This window comes from Bombina bombina, chromosome 1 (assembly GCF_027579735.1).
Source record: "Bombina bombina isolate aBomBom1 chromosome 1, aBomBom1.pri, whole genome shotgun sequence".
In the NCBI taxonomy this organism is placed as follows: domain Eukaryota; kingdom Metazoa; phylum Chordata; class Amphibia; order Anura; family Bombinatoridae; genus Bombina; species Bombina bombina.
This window is the reverse complement of record NC_069499.1, coordinates 393082404-393096385: the sequence shown is the minus strand read 5'-3', so window position 1 is coordinate 393096385 and position 13982 is coordinate 393082404. Positions and strand designations below refer to the sequence as shown.

General features: G+C 36.8%; 1 protein-coding gene across 1 annotated transcript in view; it reads right to left on the bottom strand.

The window, feature by feature from the left end:
- LYPD6 (LY6/PLAUR domain containing 6) overlaps positions 1 to 13982 on the bottom strand; it is an 82058-nt gene that overhangs the window by 34308 nt on the left and 33768 nt on the right. The window contains exon 3 of the mRNA XM_053698291.1: positions 9065 to 9163. Within this exon, the coding sequence (XP_053554266.1) occupies positions 9065 to 9163 (99 nt within the window). The remainder of the gene's footprint in view (positions 1 to 9064; positions 9164 to 13982) is intronic.

Genomic DNA, 13982 nt, shown 5'->3' with positions numbered 1-13982 from the left:
GGAAAAAGCTTTATAGTATTTAGCTGATAGGCCATCAGGGCCTGGACTTTTCCCATTAGGCAATTCTGATATTACGTGTTGAAGTTCCTGTGTGGTTATGGGCCTTTTCAGGGTTTGCAATTGGTCTGAGGTAATCTTGGGGACCTGACAATGATCAATATAAGTGTTGAGGTTAGAGAGGTGTTCTTCAGTTAGGGGGGTTTTAGAAATATTATAAAGTTCTGTGTAATAATCCTGGAAGACTTGGAGAATCTCTCTAGTAGTATAGAGAGGGGTCTTGCATTTTGGCCTATGTATTTCATAGATAAATGATTTGAGTCTTTTCTTTTTTAAAGCTCGCGCTAGTAGCTTTCCTGCTCTATTGTTCTCATAATAAAACTTACAGTTAGTTTTTTTATGTAAAGTTTGATACTCAATTTCTAAAAAATTATCTAACGCTTTTCTGGCTTCAAGATAGTCTTGTACTAGTAGGGGATCGTTAGGTTTGCATTTTAATGCATGATCTAATTTTGTAAATGTTTCTGTAAGTTCTGCATATTGTCGGCGAATGTGTTGTTGGTGCTGGGCTTTGAGCTTGATCAATTCTCCCCTAATGACACACTTGTGGGCTTCCCACACTACATAGTTGTTTGTTACTGAGTTGATATTATGTGTGAAATAGTCTGATATAAGTGAGGATATTTTGTCAACGGAGTTCGGGTTATGCAGTAAGGTTTCATCTAGTTTCCAGCTAAAGGGTTCTGTCTGTGTTTCAGGCCATGAGAGTTTCAGTGTGACTGCGGAGTGGTCAGACCACGAAGTTGGCGAGATCTCACAGCGGTTAACATTAGCAAGGCCCTTTTGGTTGGTAAATATATAATCCAATCTGCTATAGGATTTGTTAGGGGCAGAAAAAAAAGTATAATCCCTTTTCTCTGTATGTATAAATCGCCATATATCATAGAGATTGAGATCTCTCAAGTTTTTCCATAGGGTCATGGAGAGTTTTTTGGATATTAAAATTTTGGGATTTGAACTATCTTTTTGTGGCTGTAAAGGGGTATTGAAATCTCCTGCTAAATATATAGGGCCAACTGCTAGATCCAATATTTTCTTAAATATATCTTGAAAGAAAGGGGCCTGCTTGGGGTTTGGTGCGTATACATTTATCAGTGTAACCGGTCTACCATATAAAAGTCCCATTATTCCTAGAAATCTGCCTTCCCTATCTTTGTTTATGCTGGTTAGTGTGAATGGGAGATCTTTCCTAATTAATATGCTTACACCTGCTTTTTTATTAGGCCTAGAACTATGATAATGCGTTGTGAATGTTTTCCCAAAATATTTGGGTTCCTTATTATACTGAAAATGCGTTTCTTGCAGGAAAAGTATATCAACTCGTCTTTTGGCTAAATCTAGTATAGCTTTAGAGCGTTTGTGAGGTGAATTTAGTCCTTTGGCATTCTGTGTCAATAATGTCAGTGAGCGTGTATCTTTACTTACAACTGGCGACATCTTAACCTAGATAACAAGCACAGGCATTTGTTGGTTAGCACGGCACCTGGTACGTAGTCTTAGCATTGTGTCATTAGTAGGACAGCTTTTCTGTAAAACAAATCCACAAGTAAATAAACAGTGTAAACAGTGAATACAAACAACATAAACATAAACAGACAAACATGATATTGAATTATAACTTGAACATAAATTCAATACTCTCTTCCTAATATAGGGCATATTGAGAGTGGTATTGGGGGGTTTCAACAATAAATTGTATTTGCAGGCCCTTTTGCCATAGCTAAGTGAAAGTTATCTATTCTGGCTAGTAAGTATTACAGACTATATAGCTGCATAGTCCGTAGGCTTATATAACCATCAGGTAAACAAACATACAATCCAAAGAAAAACAAACAAACAGCATGGATATTCAACATCTCAAGCATTCAGTCCTCATTAGGCACATATGAAATTTGCATGCCCGTATGGGCTCAAGGTGTTATACTGGAGTGACTTGGACTAGAGTCATTGTTCCTTTGTGGTGTAGTGACTATGGCTTTCCCTTTCTTGGCTGGTACCGTGCGCCAAGCAGGGTTTTTTTCAGGAGGACGCTTTGCAGTGGGCAAGTTCTTATTCGCCGTAGAGAGTGTCTCAACTGGATCTAGTCCCAAAGATAAACAAAAAGCATGTGAGTCTTCCGGTGTCTTGCAGGTAAGCCTAGAATTGTTGCTGAGAACCCATATTTGTGTTGGGAATCCCCATCTATATGGGATCTTTTTGTTTCGTAGGTACGTCGTGAGGGGTGCAAATTCTTTCCTTTTTTGCAGGGTTTCATATGATAAGTCTTGATAAAATTGAACCACTGTACCCCTGAATCTGATTGGCTGGTTCTTTCGGGATTGGTTCAACAGCATTTCCTTCTCCAAGAAATTTTTAAACCTTATAATTATGTCCCTGGGTGGTGCCGTAGCTGGAGGCTTGGGGCGAAGGGATCGGTGTGCTCTTACCCACTGTATGTCAGTTGTATGTGATGACTCTTTAATGTGCTGAAACAATGCCTGAAGGTACACTGGGAAGTCACGGGGTAAAACATCCTCAGGTACTCCCCTGATTCTTAAGTTTTTCCTCCTGCTGCGATTCTCCAAGTCTTCTAACTTTTCCTGCAGGCTATATATAGTATCTTGCTGTGATGAGACTTGTTCAGTTAAAGCATGTACTTCTTCTTTGAGTTGATCGTGATTGCTTTCTAGTGATTCCATCTGAAATCCCAGAGTGTGTATCTCTTGCGCCATGGTGGCCAGCTCTTCTCTAATACATGTGCGCACTATGTTTGCTATGTCTTGCTTAGATGGCAGGTTATATAATAAAGAGGCCGAAAGTTGTGACTCTGGTGTTTGAGAACGAGGATTTTCATCTTGCAGAGAGTCTGGATTAGGGGATTTTCCCCCCGTGCTGGCGTGTGCTCTCACATTATCAGCCGGGTCTGCTGCTTGTAAGAAGGAAGACATAGTCAAAGTCTTGGTGGTAGTGGGTTTGGTAGTCTTGTCAAGCCTGACTGTGCGCCTAGACGCCATTATTTCTGTTAAGGGTATTCAGTTTGTTGCACTATGTCCGCCCTGGAGTAATGCTATTTAAAGCTGTCAGATGTTCCACTGTTGTAGCTCCTTGTTGTACAAGAATATATCCAAATCTACAATGTGCAACAACAGTTCATTGTATTAGCAAGTAGAGCTTGGTATAGGGACTTCAGTGCCAGAAACACTACAGCTGCCGTAGGGAATAAAGTGTTTAAGTCTCTCCTTGTATGATTGTGGCTACACAGCCCTTCTGGCTCAATTGACTGATCTGGGGGGTGTTCCAAATACAATCTGGCTGGGCCTATGCCGTCTTTTGGTGCTTGTTCTGGGCTTTGTGTCTTAGAAAGAGTACAAGTGAGTGAGGTACCGTTCAGGCTGTTGTCCGTGACGCAATCGCCAAAGATGTCTAACAAAATTGTGCTGCGACTCTCCCTCTTTTGATCGCTTTAGTGTTGTGCTTAGTCAGTGATATAAGTATTGCGGTCGCCACGTGGCGTGCCTGCTTACCCCTCAGCGTGGCTTCACTTCTTCTATGTCGGGTACCTCACCTGTCCCTTTTGATCTCCAGAATAGCCTGCTCGGTTGAATAAAGGCTCCGGTAAGCGAGATGCTGCAACAGGCTGTTTTATTTTGTGGCTCAAAATTTTCTCATGGCGTTTGGGTTTCACTTCCGGTGGAGAGCGCTGGTTAATGGCGATGCGTGTTTGTCAAATCTGATAGTCACCATTATCTTGGTCATAGCGTTCTAAAAGTCACCTCATCGTGTGCCTCAGAGGTTTAGCAGTTATATCTCATGCTGTGTCGTTAAAGTATCTAGTGTGATGCCAGATTTTTGAGTTTCACAGGGCTGCTTGTACGGAGCTCCGGATTTACACTGCACTCATGGCAGCTTCCGGCTCCGCCCCCATGAAAAATAATTTTTTATGCAATATTCATATTTAATAAAGGTTTTAACTATGTATTTACTGTACACATTTCTCATTCTAATGTTCTGAACATAGCAAAATATGTTCTTTGTATTTCTAAATAGATATTTCTATATATCTATACCGATATATAATCATGTATAGATAAAGGTATAGATATATATTGTAAAAAAACAAACCCATCAGATATATGTAGAAATATTTATTTAAGAAATAGAACATATTGTTCTATGTGGAGAACATTGGAATGTGAAATATTCATATTTTCATGTCGAGTTAATGCACATGAGAATATGCGATCGGGTTTGCGCTCTAGTTGGGTGGATTTTCCCCACTCATTTTGTTCCATTGACTTCTACAGGGGAATAGGTTATTGTGCGATATTCTAAGTTCGGCTTTTTGCGCTCATCCGGTTAGTGCAAGAGTGATAACTTTTTACTTTCAACTCGTAATACAAGCGCAAACCTGACGTGCGCAAAAAGTTTATTTCTAGCGCAATTAGCGCTCTAATGAAAGCACTGAATAGTGCTCCACTCGCAATCTGGCCCGTGATGTCGATTATAAGAAATCACTACTGACCCATTAGTCATTACCAACTGTTTTAAGAAAATTCTATCAGTTCTGTGTCAGAAGCAACCCATTTTAGATTCTTTATTCTCAAAATACGAGTATTGCTTGGCATTTAAATGGTAATAAACATTCCTCTAGACATTTGTTTCCATTGAAAATAGGTTCTACTATTGAATGTTTCAAATGTGACATTTCGCTATTCTAAATATAACATTTAAATTAAGAAAAAACATACTGGATAAATACATGAATATTTACTACAATAAGTAACATAAGAATGACATTTGAATGTTACTAATAACACCTCACATGCACAAAAGGTAAATGTAAGATTGGTTTACAACAATGAAAATACTTAAAATCTGTTTAGAACAGACAAATGTGACCAATATTTAACATTCATTGTTTGTTTTTGTTTGTTTAAAAAACAATAAATATAACAAGATGGTATAATTAGTAAATTCATAATAACACAATTTAATAACACTTTAAATTTCAAATGAACAGTAGATTTTTTTTTCTAACAAATGTTAAAATGTTCTTTCATTTACCTGCCCCCTCACCTTGTGAAGAGCCGTCAGCCAATCACAGACTCCTATACATACATGAGCTAGAAGCTCTTTACTTCTCAACAAAGGATACCAAGATAATTAAATACATTTGATAACTAAAGCAAATTGCAATTTTTTTTAAAAAATGGGATGCTCTATCTGACCCCCCCCCCCCCCCCCAACATCAAATTTTGACTTTGATGCCGCTTTAAAAGTTCCCCAAAACATTCATCCAGTGTGGCCTGGTCACATTGCAAAAGAAGAGAAGAGTGCAAGGCCCAGTAAAAAGCATCTCATACCTCATTGCTGAGCCCTGAGTTTTAATTTGAAGAACTCTAATTTACAGCATGCTGAAACATTGTCCCTTCAAAACTCCATAACTAAAAATAAACTGGCGGGTTAACAAAACAGGGAGGTTATAAATCATGAGATCTGTCTGACCACAGGGATGGCGAAGATAAAATTTCGTAAGATAATAGCTCTAATAGCAGGCAGTTAAGAGAAATTGCTGACCTTACAACAAGGTCATACTACTGTACAAAAAAAATAAACGCATGCACTTTAAAATCCGGGTGTTGTATCCTGATATTATCAGATACTTTAAGGCATATTTTGCCTGTGGGTTGAAACCAAGTAGTACTTTATCAAATAAGACAAAAGTTGTCAACAAATGATGATTGTTATTACCTCATTTAAATTCTCTTTAAACACAATATTAAAAATATAACATTTTCTGTACTCTTTGTATGAAACTGACAGTGTACGTAGAAATTCCATTACATTCTAGTTCATACTTTGATCTTGTGTTCCTAAACTACATGCACTGCCATTGTTACAATACAGTTCTCAATGCCATATAAGAGTTCATTTCATATTGTATGATAAGCCAAATGGGTCCAACAGCGTCAAAGAAGGAGCTAGAAAAGGATGTTCTCTGGGCAGAAAGCTTGTAATGCTAATACTTTCGGCCTGATTATATAAACCTCCCCGCTCTGGTGAGATGATCTAATATGTCTCGTCAGTACCGAGAGGTCCCTCAAAGACTTTTCTTCAGAGTTGTTTTTATGTGAAGTTCTGGGTGTGAGGAGAGACACCTACATTGCAAAATAATGCTCAAAAAACCCCAAAGATTTGCCGAGATTTCTCTCCATGCCAGGGAGTTTTTGATCATCAGGCCCTTAGGTATCTTTTGCTGAAAAGCAGGGTCGTAAGTTCAGGAGTGTTCATGTGTCTGGAGCAGTTTTACAAAAATGTTATCCATTTGCAAGAGCACTAGATAGCAGCACTATTTCCTGCCATATAGTGCTTAGTACACCTACCCAGGTATCTCTTCAACAAAAAATAACAACATGGGTGCAAAGCAAATTTGATAATAGAAGTAAATTGGAAACTTTAAAATATAATGGTATGTCCTGTCTGAATTACATAAGAAAATGGGGTTTCATATCCCTTTAACTGTAACATTAACGCTAACCCTAAGGTTGCATGTTAAACTACTTTTTATGGTGTATTTTTAATTTTCGCAAAACTGTTGTCAATTTAAACAACACATTGGGGCCGAATTATCAATGTGCGGGCGGACATGATCCGCTGTAGCGGATCATGTCCACCGCACATCGATAAATGCCGACCGCGTACACTGTTGGCATTTATCATTGCACAAGCATTTCACTAGAAATGCTTGTGCAATGCCGCCCCCTGCACATTCGCGGCCAATCGGCCACTAGCAGGGGGTGTCAATCAACACGATCATATGCGATCGGACAGATTGCTGTCCGCCGCCTCAGAGGTGGCAGACAAGTTAAAGGGACACTCAATCAAAATTAAACTTTCATTATTCAGATAGAGCATGCCATTTTAAACACCTTTCCAATTTACTTCCATTAACAAAATGTGCACATTCTTTTTATATTTAAACTTTTTGAGTCACCAGCTCCTACTGAGCATGTGCAAAAATAAGTGTGTATGCATTTGTGAATGGCTGATGGCTGGCACATGGTACGTGTATGCATTTGTGAATGGCTGATGGCTGTCACATGGTACAGGGGGAGTGGAAAAAGACATAACTTTTAAAATTGTCAGAAAAAAAAAATATACTACTCATTTGAAGTTCAAACTAAGTACTATTGCATTGTCTTGTTATCTTGCATTTGTTGATTATGCAAATCTACTGTGTTGACTGGTCCTTTAAGGAGCAGCGGTCTTAAGACCGATGCTTCTTAACTCCTGTTTCCGGTGAGCCTAAAGGCTTGCACAGAAACGGATGCATACAGCTCCATACGGAGATTGATGAATTGGCCCCATTGCCTTTATCCGGGTAGGGTTAGTGAAAAGATCAGTGACTTGCCAATACCCCATCATTCTGGGCATTTATAAAATTACTGCTGCAAATATTCTCCTGCACCCTTTCTATATCATGCAGCAGTAACAGTAAAAAAGTTATTTTAAAGGGACAGTCTACACCAGAATTTTTATTATTTAAAAAGATAGATAATCCCTTTATTACCCATTCCCGGTTTTGCATAACCAACACTGTGATATTAATACACTTCTTACCTCTGTTATTACCTTGTATCTAAGCCTCTGCAGACTGCCCCCGTATGTAAGTGCTTTTGACAGAAATGTAGTGTAGCCAATCAGTGAATACTCCAAAATAACTCCACAGGAGTGAGCACAATGTTATCTATATGACACACATGAACTAGTACTGTCTAACTGTGAAAAACTTTCAAAATGCTCTGAGCTAAGAGGCCGTTTTCAACAGTTTAGCTACCTAGGTTTAGCTTTTCAAAGCAAATTTGATGATAAAAGTAAATTGGAAACTTGTTTAAAATTGCAGGCTCTCTCTGAATCATGAAAGTTTAATTTTGACTAGACTGTACCTTTAAAATGACTATTGTTTCTGGTCACTTTAAAAAGCTGTTAAGCTCTGCCCGATGATGACATCACGATCTGGGCGGCATAACAGGCTTCACTAGTTACAAAAGACTCACTAATTGGATTCAACACACTACTAATGTTATTCAGCACAGTGCATAGATGCAGCCCAGATCGTGATGTCATCAGTGGGCAGAGCTTGCCAGCCATTTAAAGTGTCCAGAAACAATATTAATTTTAAAATAACTTTTTTACTGTTACTGCTGCATTATATAGAAAGGGGTACAGGAGGATATTTGTAGCTTAATCTAAAGTAAGACTTTAAGATGACTAAGGTGTAGACTGTCCCTTTAATTACAAATTGCTCAATTTTCAGAGGTAAATCACATGAAAAGGGGGCAAAATAAATATTACAAATATAGTTGAAACTTGTTTCATTATGTATAACTAAACATTTTATATACAAATCTCAAGGCGTTTACTGTCCCTTAAAATGCAACGACAATTTAATCAAACATTTAATGTAATATTTATCTAGATAAAAATTTTTTAGTTTTAACTATTTTTAAATAAGTTTTAAATAAGTATATGTTTATGTTCCAATTAACTCCTTTTTAAAACGTGTTGATGAACTCAGTGAGGGAAAAAATCTATATTTGAATAATATAGCTTATGTACAAGCAGAGAACATATAAAATACAAACATAAAGTATGTGTCATACCCTTTAGAAATATAAAAACAGTACTTGTATTCATATCTATATTCTTAGGTCTGTAAAATTGGAAAAAAGAAAGGAAGAGAAAATACAACAATTTATCAGAGAATTGTAATTTAAAAGCTTCACATTTTGTAATCTGAATTTCTACGTTTTACCAGTGAGAAAAGTGATCTACAAAACCAAAATAAAAAGATTATCATAGATAAAATATATACAACGTGATACAACAAAGTAACCGATTCATACTTGATAAGTGGTTTGTTTGCTTATCACTCAAACTCCTATAGTTACATAAGAGAATCTAACTGGATTGTGTGACAACTTTTAAAGGGATTACTGTGCCTGATTTCATGCATGAGAGCACTTACCTCTTGGGCAGTAAACATCTGGCGCCCAGCGATTGCATTCATAATTGTCTGTTGCTCTTTCACAGGTGAAACATTTAAATCCTCCAGGGTAAGGAGTCGCTGTAAAAAAGTATACAAATATTTAATAGATAATAGTACTTTAACATGTATCAACTATAAGACATAATTACAATTTTATATTTGTTAGTTTTTGTAGTGAATATATTAAATAATCAATAAATCAATACAACAAAATAGAACCAAAATGAGTAAACAAATATATCAGGTTGTATATAAATGAGAATAAATATATGTACATGATGTAATATTATTAATCCATCAGTATGTTTAACCCCTTAATGACCACAATGTACCCTGTATGCCACTGGTCGTTAAGGGTTTTTTCAGGACATAATAGCACAAGCCTAGCAAGAACACGCTATTAATGCACTCCCTCCAGCAGACTTTGTGGAATAGAGCAGTCTCAACGCTGGTGGCAAGACCGCGCTATAAAACAATCAAGTCCCAAAAAAAGGCCAGTGACATACAGGGTATGTCGCTGGTCCTTAATGGGTTAAAAATAAATACTAGTAAGAGCATAAGATGATAACTATGACGATGAGCACAGAGTGTAATAAATGTAGTGTTTTTTTATCAATAAATAAGAACTGTGTGGTGTGCCATGAAAACCAACATTTTTATTTTGTGATTAAGAGAGCATACAATTTAAATCAATTTTATTAATTTTCTTGTTGTCCTTTGTTGAAAACCAGGATCATGTAGGGCTCCAGACATGCGCATGCTACCTCTCTAGATATCTCTTTAACAAAGAATAACAGGAGAATGAGCAAATTTGATAATAGAAGTAAATTGTAACTGTTTTAAATATAGTATTCTCTATCTGAATCATGAAAGAAAAAATGTGTGTTTCATGTCCCTTTAAAAAAATATTAAAGGGACAGTAAACACTTTGAGATTGAAATACAAAATACTTAATTCTGCGTAGTAAAACAAATTTGCAGCATATTTTCATTATCTATTTTGCAAGTAATTTAAATGTGAAAACTGCTGATTTTCCTGTCAAGAAAAAAACTGAAAAATCACATTGCAGTTTCACAAGCCTAACCTTGTAACACATTTCCATAATTTGCAGTTTAAAGCCAAACAATAGAGATTTTGTTGGCACAATGACAGTGACAAACCATTTCATCTTCAGACTCATTTCAAATAAGGAAAATGGTAAGTGGAGTTTGACCAGTGGAACAAAATTGCAGCAAAGTATTAATTTGTTCCAATATAGTTCAGACTTTGCTGATATGTTAATCTATTGGAATTACAAGGTGTTTACTGTCCCTTTAAAAAAATAACAACAACTCTTGAGTAAAATTGTGCTTTGGAAAAAAAACTCCCTAGAGAGCCCAAAAATGCTTAAAGGGACAAAATTAAACTTTCATTATTCAGATAGAGCATGCAATTTTAAACGACTTTCCAATTTGCTTCCATTAACAAAATGTGCACAGTCTTTTTATATTTACAATTTTTGAGTCACCAGCTCCTACTGAGCATGTGCAAGAATTTGCAGAATATATGTATATGCATTTGTGATTGGCTGATGGCTGTCACATAATACAGAGGGAGTAGAAATAGACAACTTCAAAATTTGTCAGAAAAACATTAAAAAAACATTATCTTCGTATCATGCAATTGTTGAGTATGCAAATCTACAGTATTTACTAGTTCTTTAATCTGTTTTTAATTTGCTGCAATTTGCCTAAACCAGCAATTTGACTTGTAGCATTTGCAGGTTTGAGAAATTGCTTTTTAGACCCTCTAGGAAGTGTGAGATAAATACATTTGTTTCACAAAAGCAAGAGGTGTTTAATGACCTTTTATAGGTGAATTACAAGGAAAATTGCATGTAATTTATATAAGGATAATTGCATGAGATAATGTGTGGAATATGTAGTCTGAAGCATACTATGGTATGCTTATATATGTATGGTACCCAACCTTCAAATAACATACATGCAGCACTTAAATATATATATACATTTTAGTTTCATTTTGTATCTCAGAGCACACTGCTTACAGATTATGCCATGGAACCTTATACTATTATTTTTTTATGCAACAATAAATACAAAACATATCTTATACTATTATTTTTTATGCAACAATAAATACAAAACCTATTTAAAGAGACACTAAACCCTCTATGATTGCTACTTCTATAACTGTTGCTAATTGGCCTCACCAGATTTCGATACAAATAGGTTTATTAACATAGAAAAACTTACTTACAACATGGCAGCGCCCATCACATTACATTGAAACTAAATCCTCAATATCTAAACTGATATTATTCTCAACCTAATCTTTGCTTTGAATACATTATTATGTCTAGCATTTTTTAGTTTAGTGTACGTTTAAAGGGACACTCAAGCAAAATTAAACTTTCATTATTTAGATAGAGCATGTAATTTTAAACAACTTTCCAATTTACCTCCATTAACAAAATGTGCACAGTCTTTTTATATTTAAACTTTTTGAATCACCAGCTCCTACTGAGCATGTGCAAGATTAAGCGTGTATGCATTTGTGAATGGCTGATTGCTGTCACATGGTGTGTGTATGCATTTGTGATTGGCTGATAGCTGTCACATGGTACAGTGGGAGTGGAAAAAGACATAACTTTTAAAATTGTCAGGGAAAAAAAAATCTACTACTCATTTGAAGTTCAGACTAAGTGCTATTGCATTGTCTTGTTATCTTGCATTTGTTGATTATGCAAAGCTACTGTGTTGACTGGTCCTTTAAGTTTTATTATTAACAACTGACTTAAAATAAATAAATGTAGAATTTTAGTCAGTTTCATGGTTAACCTTTATAGTTAACCTGTATTTTTAAAATACCCTTCCTGTTGTCACTTTTTCCAGCAAAAGAGCAACTTTAAAATGGCTGCTGCTCCCAATTTTTTAGTACTAAGATATAACATAAAGAGACAGCAACTTTCAAACACACCCACCTCATTTCTCATAAATGCCATGACTACACTCTAATTAAAGAGGTTTATAATACAGTATTATACAAACAACACGCTAAACCTCTAAGATCAAACACACTGACATTTTAAATCCACCCTGGCTAACTACAACAAACTATACTTAGCTATTATGAATTTAACTTTTTTTTGTATTGCCAATTTTGTATTTGCAACAGTAGCAATTGTACTAAATGGCTTGACTAATAAACCCCTGGAATTCAGTGATCAGGAGAAAACTGAATAAACTTGCTGGAGTAGATGTTAATGTAGCACATCCAGGGCGAGATTACATATACGGCGTAAGTTACAGCGCAACTGCTGAAACCCACACCGCCCATAAATTCACCTCGCACATCAGGTGAATCACATATACGGGCCTGGCAGATCATATACTGCCATAAGACGGATAAACTGGCGAGGTTCAGAAATGTGTGGAAATACACATTTCTGGAGTCACCAGTGACTTACGGCAGTTTATGAACTGCCGGCGCCTAAGTAAAAAACTAAAAAATCTAACCTGCCTCCAAAAAACCTGACACGTCAAATCCCCTATATTTGCCATCCCCCCACATCGCAACTAATAATAAAATGTATTAACCTCAAAACCGCCATACCCCCACAACACAATCTACCTCTTTAAACTATTGACTCCCACATCGCAAAGTACCTAATAAATGTATTAACTCCTAATCCGCCATCCCCCCACAATGCAAAGTACAAAATAAATGTACTAACCCCTAATCCGCCATCCCCACCAAGCAAAGTACCTAATAATTAACCCCTAATCTACCATCCCCCCCACAACGCAAAGTACCTAATAAACATATTAAACCCTAAACCACTAACTCCCCACAACGCAAACTACCTAATTAACCTATTAACCCCATAACTGCCAAATTCCCACAACGCAAAGTATCAATCTTATCACTAAGCTACCTAATTGAACACCCCCTAAATTAACCCCAATTAACTACAATTACATAAAAATTAATAAAATTAATAAAAAAATAAAAAATCTTTACATGAAAAAAAATCTAAGATTACAGAAATAAACGAAATTATCAAAAATAGACATTTTTTAAAACTAATCTTATACCCCTATAAAAACAAAATATACACCCCCCCAAAAAAAACACCCCCTAATCTAACAAACTACAAATAGCCCTTAAAAAGAGCCTTTTGTAGGGCAACCTAACACTAACCCCGACATAGGTATTCACCATTCCTGAAGTCCGGTAGTGATGGTCTTCTTCCAGACGGCGCCATCTTCATCCAGCGTGGGACCATCTTCTTTCTTCATCCCGGTGGTGCAGAGTAAAGGTGGTGCAGTGCAGTATCGTCGGCGGTGCACACATTCAACGTTGAGGCTACTCTTCATGTGATCGTCCACCCCACACTGAAGATTGAATGCAAGGTACCCGTTTTATATTGGGGTACCTTGCATTTCCATTGGCTGAAAATGTCAAAATCAGCCAATAAGATGAGAGCTGCTTAAATCCTATTGGCTGATTTGAAATTTTCAGCCAATAGGAATGCAAAGTTCCCCAATATAAAACTGGTACCTTGCATTCAATCTTCAGTGTGTGGCGAATGATCGCATGAAGAGGAGCCTCCACGTCGGACGTCCGCGCCACCGCCAATCCTGCTCCGTGCCACCTTCGCTCTGCGTCACCGGGATGAAGAAAGTAGATAGTCAATGGGCACTAAAGAGCTGATTTCCCCTTTAAGGGCAATGCCCATACAAATGCCCCTTTTTTTTTAGAGTTAGGTCTTTTTTATTTGGGGGGTTGTGTGGGTAGGTGGGGTTTACTGTTAGGGGGTAATTTGTATTTTTTAAAGTAAAAGAGCTGTTAAACTTAGGGCAGTGCCCTACAAAAGGCCCTTTAAAGGGCTATT